General features: G+C 43.1%; 1 protein-coding gene across 1 annotated transcript in view; it reads right to left on the minus strand.

Annotated features, from left to right (window-relative positions):
* Window positions 1–19344, minus strand: part of Grm7 (glutamate metabotropic receptor 7) — a 769727-nt gene that overhangs the window by 45865 nt on the left and 704518 nt on the right. Inside the window, exon 8 of the mRNA XM_076841104.1 lies at window positions 17277–18212. Within this exon, the coding sequence (XP_076697219.1) occupies window positions 17277–18212 (936 nt within the window). The remainder of the gene's footprint in view (window positions 1–17276; window positions 18213–19344) is intronic.

The following is a 19344-nucleotide window of genomic DNA, read 5'->3' on the forward strand; positions in this document are numbered from 1 at the left end:
CCTTCTGCCAACCCCATCTCCCTACCTCAACCCCTGGGATCAAGAATGAGAATTTTATTTTGTATGTCTCTCATTTATTCTACATTTCTCTGTGATAAAGAAAATCCATTTCCCGCTAAATTAAAATTGCTTTTTCATCCCAACAAACACTATACCCCTGGTATATACAAGAATAAAAATAAATTGATTTTTAAGTATCTGCTTAGAAAAAAAAAAAGAAGCATAAAAATCATGATGCCACTGTGTGCCTTTTCTACAATTTAGCTATGAAAATAGATCCCTATCTTGGAGAAATCAGTTCTATCTTTATAATGACAACATTCTGGACAGCTCAGTGAAAAAAACCCATCTCCCAGGTTTTTTTTTATGTATGTCTCCTGGAAGAGAATTTCAACTCAGTGGATATTTTGATGCATGTGTGTATAATGCATTTGTTTGCAACAAGATGATAGAATAGTTTATCAGATCATGAAGCATTATCACAAGGTTATAAAAAGAGAACAGGTATGGAATATCCCAATAACCTCCATCTGTCTGTCCACTAGAGAGCCACATGCATCCAGGGTCTGAAGACCCACCCAGCCATCAATCTGTGCTCCTGAAACCACAGCAGATAGATGACAGCTCCACTTAGAGCAAAGTGTCTCTAGCCCACCAGAATGAACTTTAGGAAATACTAATAAGAATTGTTCAACTCACTTGTCCTTCAGAAAATTCCTTCTTCACAATAAGGCTATTTAATACTTCAAAAGCCACCCCCCCCCCCGTGACACGCACACGCACACACACACACACACACACGCACAAAGCACTGTGTCTTTATGCAATTCTTAGCCAGTCACAGCTTAACTTCTTTCTTTGGATACTGAAGCAGGGTCAGATGTCCCTACTTCAACCTCTGCTAAGAAGCAAAGACAGTTACTCCAGACATTACTGAAAACATTCAATGCTAGCCCCTCAAGGACCAGGTTTTTTCTCGTCACCGTTTCAGGACACATGGACTCAAGTGTAAAAAGATGCCAGTGATATATCTGCAAGTAATAAGCTGGTCCTCTTTGAGAACATACTATAGTCACTATGAAATCAATGCATTTTAGTGTCATGAAAAGAAACACAATAAAGTATATTTGGAATTCACAGTATTATTTTGGCATGGCATACATTAATTTTACAGTAGAAAAGTTCAAGAAGAACTTCCAAAAATAATGGAAAGGTCCACATGTAAAGATATCAGTGTGTTTTCAAGGAATTATGGGAAACATGACCGTGGCATATGCCCTATTAAATTACATCGGATGCTGCCACTGATGATGGTTTCTAGAAGAGCCCCTTAAATCAGAGTCTCTGTTCTTGGATGACGAAGTAAAAGGGCTGCACTAGATTATAGATGCTGTTCCCTCCCGTTAAAATGCCCTTTGAGGGGGGATGCTCATCAAGAGAGACATTTATGATGCATCCCTGACCTTAGCTCTCACATCCAAGTTTGCAGTCCTTCTGAAAGACAGACATGGCTCTTAGGTCATCAATGGTCCATTTTCAACCCACCCAAAATCAATGATGGATCATCTCCCTATTGACAGCTTCTCATTGTCCTACCATGAAGAAAACTTTCCGCCTTGTCAAGACACCTGTATGTCTAGCCTACCTTGAAGTGCCATGCCAAATGCAGAATCCTGAGTAGAATTTTCAGAACCTTAAAATGTTTTTTAAAAACAAACTTTATAATTATTCCAAGGATTAAAAATTCTCACTTAAAAAAATGTCTATTAAAAACAACTTCAAGTTCCTAGCTAAGAAGCCAGAGACCCCTTTCCTTCTGAGAAATGTTTCCTAGTGTGTACTTCTAATGGAAGTTAGAGAGGAAAAGAAAAGAAAGAGGAGATATGCAGAGTAGGTAAAAGGAAATGAGGGAGAGGAAAGGGGAAACACTGGAAAACTACTGACACAGTAGGATGGTTATACTGTGTACATGTGCCTGTGTGAAGGAATGAATCCCACCATCATGTACTACCATAGTGCACCAATTAAAAATTGTAGGAAAACGGTAATTTTGTACTGTTTTAGCAGTTAAAGGCAGTGCATCTTTCCAGAGGACCATCGCTAGATAAATGGATGGGATCTGCAAGCCAGACCCGTCGTTGTTATCAAAGGACAAACTATTGGTGACAACATGTGCTCGGGACATGCACTCCGTCTCTCCTAGGCATTCTTCTCACCTCTCCCTTGCTGCTGGAGACAGCGCAGGGCTGCCCACCTTTACCTGACTCAGTTCCTGTCAGTCACTGGGACATGGGGGATTTCTCCTTCAGTGGATCACACCCAGCTCTGCTGACTCATTCAAATCTGGACAGCAATATTTATCCAGACGCTGCATGGTCAGCACTCCCTCCTTCTTGGTCCCCGGCACTGTATGTTACATTTTGATGACTATAGCACAGACTCCTGAAGTCCTCAGAAGGTTCCGTTTGCATGCAGATTCCATTGCTGGCCCAGATACACCTGCATCCCGTGGTTAGGAAGAATATATATATATATATACACCCTCTTAAGTCTTCCCCAGAATGAAGCTGTCCTTCACTTTGTCTGTTCGGGGGAGGAGGAGATGAGCAGGGAAAGGAAACACTCACAGCCTCAGATAAAACATAGTCTCCTATCCATTCCCAAACGTCCCTCTTTTATCCTTTGTGTGCACTGGTCAACTGCAAACTATATGCTTCCTATCCTAACTGAATTTTTCATACCTGCCAGCATGACAGAGTGTATCTATTGAACATTATAATACCAACTTCTAATGCCATTCAAGTTTCCAGCAAACAACACATTTTAAAATCTCACTCTTGTGGAAACAAACAATGAGCCTCACCAAGAAACAACAGAATCCTAAACCAGGAGCCTAACATACCCTTCTCTATACTGCAGCAAACAGATGATGCACTGAAGCTACATCTCCAACTCCAGACAAGGAAGATGGTAGGACCAGCAACGGTAGCCCCTGTTCAAAATCTGCCCTACAGACTGTTTTCGTAAGACTTACAAGCTGGGAATAGGTTTACTTTTAGAATAGGTTAAAAAAATAAATAAGCATATTGCTCCAATAATGAGCTAGGGCTTCCTGAATTCTTCACTTTTTTATCTTTTCAAGATCCTGGGGACATCAGATACCCTTCTTGGAGCCTATCAACATACAGCTCTACCACTGCCTGTGTTGTGTTTGGGGTGTAACAAGTTTCCCCAGAGATTCGTGCATTAAATGCTTGGTTTCCATGCAGCAATGTTCAGAGGAGGGGCTCTGATGTCATCAATGGATCAAATTTCCCCTCTTCTTCCCAGTGGATTAAGGTCATAGCTGAGCATTATTAGTAGGTGGTGGAGCCTGGTTGAAGAAGTACATCTCACTAGGGGCATGCTCTGAAAGGGTATTTCTTGTCCCTGGCCCCTTCCCTCTCCCTGCTTCCTGTTTGCCATGAGGTGAGCAGTTTCCTCTGCCATTTTCATCTGCCATGATGTGCTTCCCACACACACGTGCCCAGAAACCATGGAGTCAGCCGGCCATGGACTGAAACTTGGGAAACCATAAATCAAAATAAATCTTTCCACAGGCATTTTCTCACAGTGAGAGCTTACCTTAATGATATGTTTGGGTTTTGCCGATTCATAGGAGTAAGATCCTTTGCAAGTACTTTATGTGCTCAATAACACAACCTCTGTCTTCCATTCTCTCCTGCTCTCACTCTACTCAGGCTTCCATGCCCAGCACACCACCAAAACACTCTAGCTATCATGATGAATGAACCATGTTGGCCATTCCAGCCTCGGTCCTCATCAAACTTCAGTTCTCAGCACCCATGTGAAACACTTTTTTCCCCTTTCTTCCAAATTTCCTTCCTTGGTTTCTTGGTAATTGCTCTCTCCTGTTTCTCTCCTTTCTATTTTTCTATATTTCTATTTTCTTCACTACCTCCTCTGCTTCTGTAGTTTTAAATATAGGAGTATCCTGGACATTGCTCCTCCTCCAAATTTCTATCTACAGTCCCGCCTGGAGGGTCTCATTTTGAGAGAGATGCTGGGAGTTCTCAGAGTACACATGCTGCATGTGTACTCTGAGAACTCGCAGCATCTCTCCCAAGTTGTAGAACTGTCGACAGAGTTCCTGGTGGACTTATCACCACCTTCCATAGGCATCACAAAGTTACTAGATCCCCAAATGTCCCGGCACCTCCAACACATCTTCCTCTTCTCTGGTCTTGCTTGTTCACAAAAAGGACTCTGTCTTTACTCCAGCCATTCATACCCAAACCTGCACTTTTCCTCTTGCTTATACTCTGTATCAGTGGCCAAACTCTGTCTAGTCCACCTTCCCAGAACCCCTTTCTCAGGCCACCTCTCAACACCTTCATCATGATTTCTGTAGCTCAGATCTCAGCTGTCTTGCCTGGGTTATAGGAACACTGTCTCGACTCCTTTTCCTGCTTCTAGGTTTACCCCTAGAGTCTGTTCTCATAATTGAAATAACCTTTTTAAAATACAAGCCAAATCCTGTTAATTGTGTCACTGGAAATCTCCTGGTAACTTCCCACAAACTTCCCACAAACTGCAGAATAAAAGTGAAACTCCTCATTGCAGCCTGTGTGGTACAGTATCAAGTGACCTGGCCCCTGCTCTCTGGAGGCCCTGCCAACTGCTTCTCACCATTCCTCCTGCCAGAGCTTCTGCCCTGGGATTTCCTGACTTCTCACTGGAGACTCCTCCCACTCCCAGTCATACTCTTGACTCCTTCCCTTGCTTGTTCTCTACACCAATGCCACCTCTGCTCCTTCTCCCATCCTGCCCTACTATTTACAAATTTTTTTCAAATAGATGCTCATGTGCTATATTTAATACTGACTCTCGCACCAGAGTGAAAGGACTAGGAAAACAGAAAATGTGGTTTCTCAACTCTGTTATTCCATAAAGTAGATGCTCAGGACAAAAAGCAGAAGGAAGGATGGAAGGAAGGAGAAATGCCAGAGGTAAATAGCAAGTCAGCGTGAATGAGTTCAAGAAACTGTCTGCCCTCTGGATCCTTCTCAACACAAATTCACCTTGAACACCGCCTCCTTACTCAAGTCTTCCCTAAACGCCATATCCAAAGGAACACTGCCCTCCCCTTTCTCTACCGCTTTGGCCTGTTTTAGTCTCCTCTGGGCACATCTCTCTCTGAAATGAGATCCAGGAGAGCGCTGACCTTGTTCACTGTCCCCAGGGCCACCCAGAGTTGATAAGTATAAACACAAGTAGACTGAACACATGAATGAATCCATCAATCCGTAGTCCACTGGGCAGATCACCGCAGTGCACTGGAGGAACCGGAGGGCACTGGACAAGAACACGTGCAGCACGTCAGAAACACGCGCGCACAGAGAATGGAAGGTTAGAGAACAGAAGGCGGCCTCACCCCGCCTTCCCCTACCTTCCACAGTGATATGGAGTTGACACTTTTTAACCCTGGGAGGGTCAGGCAACCCTCCATCTGCTGGTTTCTCTGAGACTGGCTCTCTAGTCTTGCTCCCGGTGTGAGGTCCCCAAGCTTAGAGCCGGGCTGGCAGATGTTCTAGTAGGGGTCCAGATGGTGCTCAGGGATGCGTCTAGAATCTCCAATCAGTCCTGGCTGTGGCTCATCTCTGTTACCCGCTTTGATCTGAAATGCTTCTGATAAATTTCCAGAATGAACATGGCCAGAGGCCTGTCTAGGGGTCAGACTAGAGGTTTTGCCTTTTTGTGGAAATGTACCCAGCTGTCAGTCCAGAGACTTGAATTTGCATAAAGGATGTTGATAAATAAGCTCATTAGAAAACCAAGACAAGGGTAATCACTCTAACCTAGCTGCCTGGTGAACTAAAGATATCATGCCACCCCCATTCCTCATGTCTAGTACAGTGGGAGGGCTTCAGGACACAATGGTTCAGGGGGACACTGTACAAACTCCACAGAACTATATTCTCATTACAGCCTTTGTGAACAGTGTCCCCTGGCATTGTGCAGGACACAACCTGCACCGCCCTATATTTTGATCCAGAGGGGGCACATGAAGGATGTGTAAATTTTGCTGAATAAATGAGGATACTGTAAGTCTAGGAGACTCAGCCGCTATATGGAAACACTCTTGGCTAGCCACTAGGCAGGTGAATGAGTCCTGAAGGAGCCACATCTTTTCAGGATAGAGTTGGAAAGAATTAGGGCTAAGGGCTAGGGATGTGGCTCAATTGGTAGCGCGCTCGCCTGGCATGCGTGCGGCCCGGGTTCGATCCTCAGCACCACATACAAACAAAGATGTTGTGTCCGCCAATAACTAAAAAATAAATATGAAAAAAAAAAAGAATTAGGGCTAAAAGCTCCTGGGACATTACTAAAAGGATCTGCTAACTTCCTGAAGTTATAGACCCCTGCGCCTACATAACCGGTTTCATAAAGTGAGTTCCAGGAAGGTAGGAGATGTGATGCCCCACTTTGTAAATGACTTTTATTGATTTATTCCTGCTGTGGACTGTGTCACGGATGTAACTCCAGAAGCTCTAACAAACTGCATGTGTTTATGAAACCCCCATCTGGCTTCACCACCCTGCATGTCCCACCTTCATGTGGCCCAAGGGGACATTCTACAGCAGAAATCAACCTCCTCAAGTTTCTCCTCTAGTTCAGAGACATTCCAAAGCCCTACCGGTCCTTGGCTCCCCCACTGATACATTCCCCACCATCCTCCACACTCCACACAGCTCTGTGCTTCACAGGGTCTCTTGCCCCACTGGGCACCTCCTCCCTGGCTGTTCCCTATCGTTCCCTCGTGGTACACAGATTTCCACTTGAAGGCCACCTCCTCCAGGGAAACCTCCAGGTCCTGTAAAACACGATTGCCCTCCCCCACCTTTATTCTGCCCATTTCTTCCTCTCATTTCTTATTTATTTACACACAATCTCTCATTTCTGTAAAATGTCGTGTCCATGAAGGCAAGGGATTGTCTTATTCTGTCCCTGGCACCTACAAAATTACTTGGTACCTACTTGACTTTCAATAAATAGTAGTGGGACAGACGAAAGAACGAATATTTTTACTTGGAAAATGTAAAAAAAAAAAAAAATACTGAACTAAACAGATCCACAAAATCACTGGAATAAAACTGTGACAAGAAAATAATTCTTTCACTCTTTTCTATTTATCTGAATCTTGCTTTTAAAAAGCTGAAGAAAAAATCCTGTGGGGCAGTTGCCAAAAGCAATGAGCTCATCAGAGTGGTATTTTAAATTCAGAAGTGTTATTGGTGAATTGCTGCAGAGACATGTGGGGTTTAAAAGATGCTCTATCTATTCTCTGTATCCAAGAAGCACTTCTGTGCTCTTATTTATAGTACTGCATGAATACACATGGGAACCCCACTCTCTAGTCCTAGAATCGAAGCCACTGGCCTGATCAGGGTTCCTGGGGTTTTAACTATTCCTCTGCAGAGTACAGAGCAGGGACGTTGATAGAATTTCTTATCCTCACCTTGAAAATGTTGAGCACACAGACGTGAAGCTGATGAGGAAAGACCAAGGGGTCTTTTTTGTTGTTGTTTATAAAGTACACATTATCCCTGAAGAAATTTTGAAACATATATTCAAGCTAGGAGATGAGGATGTCAATTCTGCTAATAAGAATATCTGATCTTTGTCAAATACTTACTGTATATCAGATGCCATTTTTGAGTAATTTACATGGAATAAATTGATCCTTTCAAAATATAAATCATAGTGGGCAGACCTGCAACCGACCGGCGGAGCAGGCCCAGCAGCCCCCCGGCGTGATAGACACATCACCCCAATTGGAGGAAGGCGGACCACATATCCCGGAGAAGGGGCCTGGCAGCACGCCAGCCTAGTTGAAAGGTCACCCCAATTGGAGGAGGGGCAAAGCCGCCGCCCGCCCCTGCAAGGGAGACTTTGCAATTATACAAGAGCAATATAAATATATAGGGTGAAAATTCAATAACACAACAGTTTCACCAAGCAGAAAGAAACGCAAGCAGTATGAAAAGACAAGGAAAGAAAGGACCACAAGCAATGCAAGATGGTGTATGTCATAAATGCTCAAGACCCCCAAGTGCCAGTCATTGGAGGACAAAAATCCAGAGACCCTTGATGTTTAGAAGAAACAACCACTATGACCACATAATAAGACCACCTCAAATGAGGAAGGTTGCATAAGGACAGTATGTCTACTAAGTTTAAAAAAAAAAAAAATTCCAGGAAGCTGAGAGAGCTCCCCTCAACAAGGACAATATATATACCCCAAAGGTATGCCCTCAGGGATCTACCTCCTCCAGCCACACCCCTACCTGCCCACTGTTACCACCCAGTTAATCCATTCATTCAGGTGGGTTCATGCGCTGATTACGTTAAGGCTCTCATAACCCAATTCTTTCACCTCTGAATTCTTTTAATCTCACAAGTGAGTCTTAGGGGGACAACATGATATTTGTGATTTCTTGTGCTTTAACACAAGTTCTTTCTGAAAAATAGGAAGTGGTAAAAGACAAAGGAGATTTTGTTGGATAATCCTAATTCTATTTACTGGTGGGTCCTGGGTCCTGGCAGCTGGGTTTATCTCTGTTCAAACCTTGGATGACTGCAGTCTGTTTTCATGTAGAAAGGTATTTCCTGTTCTAGCTCAGTTCAGTCTTACACAGGCTCTTGTCTTTTACCTGGTTTAGGCAGCTTTTTCACTACTGTGATTAAAGGATCTGACCAGAACAACTATAGAGGAGAAATAGTTTATTGGAGGGCTCACAGTTTCAGAGATCTTACTCCATAGAAGGCCAGCTCCATTCCTCAGGGCTCGAGGGTGAGGCTGAGCATCATGGCGGGAGGGTGTGGCAGAGGGAAGCAGCTCACATCACAATGATCAGGAAGCATAGAGAGACTCCACTCTCCAGATATACATATATACCCAAAGCCAGGGCCCAATTACCACGTCCTCCAGCCACACCCTACCGCTTCAGTTAACACTCAGTTAATCCCTATCAGGGGATTAAATCACTGATTGGGTTAAGACAGTCACAATCCAGTCATTTCTCCTCTGAACCTCCATGTATTGTCTCATGCCTGAGCTTTTGAGGGACACCACAGCTAAACCATGACACCTGCTGAACTAGCTATCTGGCTAAACAATGGACTAAGATGGTGAAGTTGACTGTCCCTGAAATTAACTGATGCTTCCTGGCAGGGGAATGGAGGACTGTGCCATCCCACCATTCCCTAACAGCAGACTTTCACACAGCTGCTTCCAGAGAGCCATTTAGAGGGGAGCTTAGTGATGGCCAGAAACACAGCAGGCAACAGACAGGAGGTGGTTTCATGTGGATAGACAGAACCACACAGCAGGAACAAGACCCAGTGTGCCTGTCTGTTCCAGCAAGGGGCCACAATGACCTCAGCAAAAGCCACACACTGGGGCCTTTCCCCCACTGTCTTCAGAAGCAAGAAGCATGTTCTTACCAAGCGTTCTAGATATCAGTGCATGTGTGTGAAAATGTGAACATGCATGGAATTGTGAGTACCATCTATCAGACTATTGTCAACAACTGTCAACAGTGACTTGCCTTCATTATGGTTTGAGTAAAGATTAAATATGGTCAGTGTGGGGGCTAAGGTTGTGGCTCATGGTAGAGCACTTGCCTAGCACATGTGGGGTAGTGGGTTTGATCCTTAGCACCACATAAATAAAATAACTGTGTTATCCTCTTACTGAGTATTAAAGTCCTAAACAACAAAAACAATCTGCAAGTATATGTCTATTTAAATATCAAAACACAATGAAAGAGAAGGCAGTATATCCACATATTCTTCTCATGTTCAGGAAGTTCAAAAGAGCTTTCAAAGCTACTCTTACCATTTCTATTCCCTCAAAGTAATGTCATCTTTTGTCAAACTAGTACATCATGTATTTCATAATTTTCCTGCCTGTAAGTTGCTTCTCCCCTGGCTCACCCCAAGGACTGGCCTTGTAATTTTCATTCCAAAACATTCTTATGTTAACATCCTACGCCTATTTATAAACTTCTGTTCACTCTCCGCAGCTTTGAGAGTAATGTCTGATGGCATTGTTGCCTCTGCCATAGATTCCAGCCCCACAAAACCAGAGGGTGGTGAAAGTGCAACACAGGGATGAGCAGGCATCGTTCAATGTGTGCATGAGGGTAACAGGCATTTCAGTTTACAAGCTGTACTATTTAAAATTACCGTGGCCCATCACTCTGAAGAACGGTGACTCTAATTTGGGAGTGAAATGTTGGAACTCGTGCTGTTTTGAAACTTGCTCATAAAAGGAGGTCTTATTAATTTTTATTATTACACTCTCTCACATCATCAAGGGTCAAAAATCACATGGGTGCCCATCTGTCTTCTTTATGTGCCACGAGTTGCAAACATTGCCTGCTACTTTTTCAAATGTGACGTAACTTCTTACTAGATTGTCCTATCACTTTGTCTGGCCTGTTAAATTCAGCCCACTTGTCACATTTCCTGTGGAGATCAAGGGGAATTTCCTCTTCTGGTGCCTGTTTGTCTCTAGTGGTACATGTGTGGTATGTTTGATGCTATTTGATTAGAGACCTACACTGATCACTAGGTTGCAAGTTCCTAATGTTCAAGAATCCTCGTTTTTCACCCCTGTACCACAGTCCCAAACTAAGTATTAGAAGCAGAGTAGATATTTTTAAGATTTTTAGTTAAGGTGCTGAAAGATCATGAGAGAATTTTAATCAAATACTACGAAAACTAATATACTGCTTGTTGGGAAAAGTATAAACAGCATCCGCACCCCAGAGAAAAACCCCAACAGGGCGCCTAATGACTTCCTCTTCCTACTTTCCCCTTTTTCTCACTGGCGAGAAAAGTTCCCGCCCATGTGAACTCTCCTGGCCAGCGCCAATTTCAAATCTCGCTGGTGAGGAACCTTAGCCCCAATAAGAACTAATTCCTGGGCTCCGGAGCTGATATCTGCAAGTCTTGCCAATAAACAGGTGGCCTGCCATTTATCTAAGCCCTCTCCCCTTGGGTCTATATAACAACACAGCCTTTTGCAATAAAATTGGAATTCTCCCGGCGAAGTGTCTTTGCGTGGAGAATTCTTTCTTAGGGAGCCTAAGAAAACTCCTTTCTGAATGGCCCTTGGCCAGTTTAACAAAAGAGGTTTATATAATCAGGGACAAAATTTAGACAAAGTAAAGCATACTCTGTTTCCCTAACTATTCTTTAGCTTTAAGTAGATTTTTTTTTTCCTTTTTTTGGGCGGTGGGGGCAGGGATGGTTACAAGGGACTGAACCCAGGATTGCTTAACCAGTGAGCCACATTTCCAGTTGCTTTTTATTTTGAGACAAGGTTGGTGTCTTGGATCTCTTGGATTACTGGTGAAACCCAACATGCTTGGCTAATAAATCTTAACTAAAACTGTTTGTTTTCTCACAATGACAACAAACAGGTATCAAGGATCATTTGCTAGAGCTCAAATTAAATTGAAAATGGCACATGGAATTCAAATTCCTTCCAGTTCTGATGTATTGGTAGCAGGTTGTTTTGACACAGTGATGATAGACATATCAAGACCACACCTGGGTTCTGGGGATTGACCAGTGATGCTAGACATGGACATGGAGGGACCAATGTTTACCTACCGACGGGATCTGATCCCTTTCTATAAGGTTTAGTCAGGTTGACATTGTGTTTACACTTTGGGGAGTTCTCACTTTATGTGGAAAATGAAAAGATCTTTATCTTTTTTTTTCCTATTTTCTCAAGAAATACTTCTGAGAAACATCCAAAGCTGCCTGTCTTCTTGCCATTTCTGGTTCCAGGGCCAAAGCCTTGGTCCACTTCCGGCTTTTTAATGTCATGAATGTAAGCCATGGGGTCGATACACCACTAGGCCCTTCTAATCCTTGCCTTTCTCTTTCATCATGGATAGTGCCTTTCTGATCTCCTGCTGCCTTGATCTCTGCAGTCCCATTTTCTTGGGAAGGGAATTAATTTATTCATAAAGGCTCTCAAAGAGGAAATCAAGGAAATATTTATAGGATATTCTCTGTGGGAAGAACATGTTTATACAGATTTTTTTTTAAAGTATGGTTGGCTTCCCCTGGCATTTTTCCAGCACAGTTCTTTAAAAATGTGGAGTTCTATGCCATATTCTAGCTCTGTTGAATCAGTCTGGGGGTGGCATACATGCAATGATTTTTTTTTAAAACAAATTCTTCAATGGATTAATAGCCACCACTTTGAGATCCTCCGAGTTAAGGACACTGCGCTGGTTCAGAGATTGACCACCACAGTGTCTTACTTCTGCCATTTAATGGGACAATGCTCCACAGGAAAACCAAAGGGTCCTATTACTTCAGACCTGTAACACCCCTGGTTCTGTGGACATTGCATTGGAGACACCTCCCCCTTGAGCCCACTACTCTTCTGCAGCAATTTTTCCTGACCCTCCCTTATCCCAATAACCACAGGCTGCATTCACAGAAGACCTCTGAGAACCCCGGATCCCATCCTTTGGGGTCAAGTTGTGCAAAGCTGGCTTTCCTGCCCATATGGAATAAATAGACAATCCTGCACAGCTGGAAGAAATAGACAATCCTGCAGCCTGAGAAATGTAGTGTGAAGCAAGCTCCTCACAGAGTGAATCAATACAAACTAGGACAGCCACAGGGTCACAAGGTGATCTTATGAGCAAAAGTGACGGACACGTGGCTGTACTGGCTTATTGTGAGGATGGCCTTAGGCCTGAGCCTGAGCAACTCCATTTTAAAAACTCCAGTTTGAAACCGGCAGTCTCACCAGGCAACAGAGCCCTCCAGTATGGCCCCAAAAAAGTTATTTCCCCTCACCCTGATAGTGAAGCCCCTGGCAGGCTGTTCTCACCTGATAAGAGGGAAAGGCGAGACGATCAGGGTGAAGACCACCAGACCAGATGTTTCTGACCCCAAGGTAAAAATTACGTCACTGAGAATCCAGTGGTACCTTAAAAGCATTGAAAGGGGGGGACAAAGGCCCCCAAATTTAGTATAAATAATAGAGCAAATGAACAGGGATTCAGCCAGCCGAAACAAGGTACACTCGAACTGGAGAGCCTGATGAGGACCTGACATCCCATCACTTGTTCCTGATCCTCTGCAGGATCGTCCTCACCGCTTTCAAACTCTACCACCTGTCTGTGAGAAATTGATGTGACTCCATTTTTGAGAAACCAGCTTCTACCTCAAGGCCTGTCCTAAAGGAAGGGGGTGTGACCCTTATTCTGGGAAAAACCCACAGAAGACTCCTAGGCACATACCCACCCTGCTGAGTTGTTTGTCTGTAAATAACAGGAGAGATCTGTGGTGCCAGGTGTCCCTGACTCAGTTAAGCTAGATGAGGACCCATAGCAACCCCCTAGCAACCTCCAATCAACATTAGACAGGGAAAATGCCTGGGATGCCAGATGACCCCCCAGTAGTTTATGGTGGTTGATAGCATGTTGGGAAACCATATAGTTTAGCATATACACCCCTTGTGGCCTAAACCAATCAGTTCAAAGGATTCCCCCTCTTGTACTAACCAGTCACCCCTACCTAACTTGTTCCCGCCAGTGAATGGGCTAATCAATGTTAAGAGTTGTTGTTTGATTGCATCCAGTATCCCCCCAAAACCTATGAAATCTCACTGGGACCTCTGTGAGTCCAGGCTCGAGCTTGCAATAAAGAATCTTGTGTGACTGCATCGGATTAGGCTCCTGGAGGTCTACTGGGGTTCCACGAATCTGGCATTAACATCTGGACCTTGGTGAGAGCCACAACTTCTCCCTACCACCCTCTCCTCAACCGGTCGTCCACTCCACACCAGGAAAAGCCTGCCTTGATCATAGCGATCTGAGTAAGTGTGCATCTGCTGGACATAAAGCCTAAGGCTTAAGACAGAGGAAATGTCTGTCATTAGCCTGTCACGATTAAGAGTGTTTTGCCGTGCTTAGAATTAATCTAGAATTGTTTGCTGTGAACTGATTATGTCTATTGCAGTGCCTAGCATTAAGGATTGTCATTTTTCTTGATTAAAAACCGTATTGAGTAATTTGAGTGAATAAAGCATTGAAACAGGCAGAAGCATGTGGACATTCTTTATTTCTCCCTTCAACTGCATACATCACAATTTTGCCCCCTCGCCACACTTGTCAAGAAAGTTCTCCAGAAAACAACTGGCTGAAAAGCTGTGGATGGCTGGATCATCTGTAGTTTCTCAGAATCTGCCAGGATAGCCTGTAACTTCCTTTCCTAAAGCAGACTTCTTTCCTTGTATGTACGACTCCCTGCCTGGATCAACCCACAGGCCAAGCCTCCGCTTTCCACAGAAAACACTCTAGTCCTTCAGTAGTGTCAAGATATAATAAACACACAGTGCCACACCACCCCTGATCAGCCAGCTCCCCCTGTGATGCTGCTTCACCAGGTCTAGTGTCTTATTACATCACTACAGTCGCCACCTACAGTTAATCCTGAAAACTGGTATCATGCTCCTAAAGCTCAAGTTCACACTTCCATTTCTGGACCTGTTACAAGATCCCCATTCTAGGAGCCAAAGGTTATAAATGACCAAAAAAAAAAGAAAAGAAAAGAAAGAAAGAAAAGTGGCCATGATCTCATGCATTCTCTGGAACAAAAGCAAAATTAAATTTCCTGGGGTCTGACAATTAGCAAGAAAATAAAAACTTTGCTTATTCTTTCTGCTATGCTAATAAACTCAACCAATGAGAACTATCCCTACCATAATCAAAGCAAATTCAATTTTCTGAAACAGTAAACAGTTATGAGTGAACTCACTGCCTAATCTTGATTTTCTCTGCTGAAGTGGAATTCTTCCATTTAAAATACTTAAACTGTTACATCTATATAAAAATGGAAAATGTGTGATCCTGTAGTTCGCTAGCTTGGCCAAAAAAAAAAAAAAAAAGCCTTTTGCTGTCATCTCATTGCTTCACTTGGCAATTTGCCTCTTTCCACAGTTTAAATGCAATGGTTTCATGTACACAGAGTGATATTTTTTAATTGATCGCTCATGCTTCTCTAGCCATATGCCTATCATTAGAGTGTGTGAATTTTCATATGATAATTCATTGCTCCCATTTGGCAATTCAGTACCTTTAATTGTGCCAGTCAACCATATAAAACATCATAACCTTTGGAGATTGTACAAAGAAAAAATGTGTTTTTTAAAACTCTGATATGAAAAGCATGCTGCTTAAAAGCAGGTTTGTGTTTTCCAGTTTGTATCAGCACCAGTGTCTTCTGGAAGAGCTGTAACTGGTAAATGCAATTCCTAGAACTTTGTATCATTTTCTGCTTTTTAAATTATACATGCGACCTTATTGAAAAGGCCTACAGTCATAATTAGAAACGAAATAAGAAATGTATTGTCAAATTAGTGCTACAAGACCCATCTATAATAAAACTACTACTGATTGCCCAGTTTTATATTCCAAAACAATAAATGTGCAGGATGCAGCTGTCTTTAACTTGCTTGACAGTGTGTATTTTGTTCTAGTAATAAATAATTATCTCCATAGACTTTGATGATGCCCATCACTCCCTCTAGACAGTTCACTGGTTATCAACCTACCAGCATATGTGTATGTATGTGTGTGTGTTTCTTTTCTATTGCATTTACCTACATTAATCTACATTCTGTACTTCCCTTGACCCAGGGATCAAGGAAATAAAGTTAATTTCCAGGTGGCTTCCTAGACAATAAACACACATTATGAATTTGAAACATACTGTTGGAGCTTGGTATGCTTATTGAGCATATATCTTAGGGAAATTTTCTAAGACATTTCAGGACTGAAACTATAATCTGGAATGGTTGACTTTCCTTAGTTTCAGAATTCTGTGTAGTTTCACTGAAATACTCAAAAAATGAAAGCACAGTTCCAACTTACAGCTTCTGAATCACAGAATTTCAATAAAAGACATCCATTCAGTCAGCTAATCCGCTAAAAGCCATTCACTCTCTATATATGATATACAGGAGAGAGAGACAACCAACATGAGTCAACTAATTCCGGAAAGTACAGACTTTGGTACATTTTAAGACAGTCCAGCTTCAGCCCTGGTTTCTTTCCACTTGAGAGTTTAATCTCTAAACTTTTTAAAAGATTCATCCAAAATAACATGGGAAGACACCAGACACCCAATGTCCTAGAGCACAATCTATAACGAGGCTCTCTCCTACATAAAGTATCAGGAACTCTAGATCTCAGTTCCAGCCTCAGTTGTACCAACCTGTCAGAACTCTTTATATCTACTGAAGGGAACCCACATCTCATTAGATTAATCTCATTAGATGCAAAGGCACAAAACCATAGCCAAAAGGGGTAAGCACAGAAGTCAGATGCATACGAATCACGTCAACTTTAGGAATGCCTAGATGACAGGCATGTCAAACCTGCAACTAACAAAACATTAATTGCATTAAAAACCAAGACATTAGAGCTAATTTATAGTTGTATAATTTGTTAGGATATGGGGTCCATATCCCTTAACTGTAGCTCATACCAATGTATTAGAGCCTCCTGGCTTTCTAAACTTTGAACTTTCACAGCTTCTTCGTGCCCTATCTCTCTCGGCTGGGAAATTCTCTCTGGCCTCACTGTAATTCACTTCCTCTGATTCATATGTATCCAGACATAAGGAGTCTAGGGAGAAATAATAACCACAGTTCTCCTTCATTCACCCATCTGCCTATATTTTCTGCGTGTAGAACTAGAACACTCTTACTACAATACGTAGCTTACATATCAGATCTCATCTCTAATGCGGCGGAGACAGCCACCCAGGGGAGGAGGCGGGGGGATCCTACCTGGAAAATGTGTCCCACAGCCACCTTCTATCCTGAAGAAATATGTGTGTAAGCAGAGTGGGATTCGAATGAATGAACACAAAGGTGTAATTTAGATAGATTAGATCACCTTATACTGGACAATTTCCTATGGCATCGAGTAATTCTGTTGTACATATAATTAACTTGAAAAGGCTACCTCCGGTCAGTTTTCAAAGGGCTATGCACAGTTCACTGCAAATTTTAGCTTTCTGGAACATGTGTGCCTATTCATTTGGCTGTTTCTCCTCTTAGAAACCATTCTGCATGTGTAAAATCTCCTACTTTATAAAACCTATTTGCTTTTGATTCTTAACAAAAACACATTTGTGAAAAGCATGGAGTGATGTGAGTTTCCACTTACCTTTTCTGCTGATTGTGCAGTGCCGAAAAAAATCGGAATGAAGGCGAGCCAGACTATGCAAGTCGTGTACATGGTAAATCCAATGGGCTTGGCTTCGTTAAAATTTTCTGGCACACCCCGAGTCTTGATGGCATACACAGTACATGTGACCATGAGGAGGATGCTGTATCCCAAGGAGCAAATGATTTGGAGGTCTGTAATGTCACATTTGAGAACACCCCTGGCCTGCTCGGGGTTCATGGTCTTATGTTCGTCATAGTCTACGATGATGTTGGGTGGGTCCACCCCAAACCAAATGAAAACACCTAGAAGTTGCACAGATATCAAACTGGAAGTGATTGCCAGCTGTGACGTTGGGCTTATGAGCCTGGGAGCTGTCACTGACTTCTTACCCTGCTCAAAGATGCGATATATCCGATTGGTTTTTGTCAAAAGGGCTGCATAACTGATGCACATCCCCAAGCCCAAGAAAACACGCCGGAAAGAACAGACTGCCACGTCAGGTTTGGCGATCATCAGGAAAGTGATGATGTAGCAAAGAAAGATGCCTGTCAATAGAACGTAGCTGAGTTCCCGCCCAGAGGCCCGTACAATGGGCGTGTCATTGTAGCGGATGAAAGTGGCCATGACGAAGATGGTGGCGATGATCCCCAACATCGCCAGGAAGACAGGAATGACAGCCCAGGGGGAGTGCCACTCCAGTTTGATGATGGGGATATTCTGGCAGCCAGTTCGATTTTCATTGGGACGTTGGTCATATGGGCAGTGCTGGCATGTCATCTCATCAAACTGGTACTGGTATCCATCACAAGGCTCACAGGTCCAGCAGCAGGGTGTTCCCTTCTGGGTCTTCTTCCTCTGCCCAGGCTTACAGGGCAGCGTGCACACTGAGGGCGGGATCTCCCGGACACCCCTACCCCATTGCATGTCCTCTATCTGCAACATGAGAAGGAGAGAAGGGAAGACAGTCAAGTTACTCAAAAGAGAAGAACAACAACCAACATTAGCAAACAGCTACAGTAGCAGCTAACACTGGGTGGATGAAGCTAAACAGCTGGTCCCCTGCTAGTGACAGCCACGGCCATTGGGGTCCAGCAACCTGCACACTCACCAATACAGACTCTGCTCCAGACATGCTAACTGTGAGAATTTATACACAAAAACTAAAAACACAAGTTAAATGTTTCCATTGCTGATTTCCCAAATAAAAATATCCTAAAAAAGAACTTTGGGCTCTGGATTTTTTAAAAAAAAAAATTTATTAGTGCATTGTAGTTATACATAATACTGAGGCTCATTTTGACAGCATCACACAAGCATGGAATATAATTTGCTTCATTCCTGTCCCCAGTGCTTCCCCTGTCTCTCCTCTCCTCCCTCCCCTGACCCCCTTTCTTGACTCTACTGGCCTTCCTTCTGTCTGTCTATAGCAGTGCTTTATAGCTATTCATATAAATATAGCACAGTGAATCTCACCTATATGTACACAGGAAAGTTTGGTCAGATCATTCCACCATTCAACCCTTCCCTGTCCTTCTCCCTGTATCCCTTCCTCCACTCCACTGACCTCTCTTCTTCTATTTTCATGGGATTACCCCGCCCCCCAAACTTTTTATTCCTTGTTTTACTCTAGCTTCCGCATATGAAAGAAAACACTCAACTTTGACTTTCTGGGTCTGGTTTATTTCACTTAGCATGACAGTTCTCTAGTTCCATCCATTCTCCAGCAAGTCCCATCACTTCATTCTTCTTTAGGGCTGAGGACTCCACTGTGTCTACATACCACATTTTCCTTATCCACTCATCCGCTGATGGGCACCTGATCTGACTCCTTAAATGGCTCTTGTGGATTGTGCATGTAATCACTGCTGTGACTGTATCATGAAAGTACACTGTTTGTAGATTTTTAACAAGCACCCAGAGGATTCTTGGGAACTGATAAACTGAGAAACACTGGTGTATACTCTTCTGCCTCCCTCTGGATACTAAGCCTGTGTGTCCCAGTTCAACTTATAAATCACAAAAATAATGTCAGCAAAGTGAAACTTTCCTTCTTTCCCCTTCTTGG

The sequence above is a fragment of the Callospermophilus lateralis genome, chromosome 20 (assembly GCF_048772815.1).
Source record: "Callospermophilus lateralis isolate mCalLat2 chromosome 20, mCalLat2.hap1, whole genome shotgun sequence".
Lineage (NCBI taxonomy): Eukaryota > Metazoa > Chordata > Mammalia > Rodentia > Sciuridae > Callospermophilus > Callospermophilus lateralis.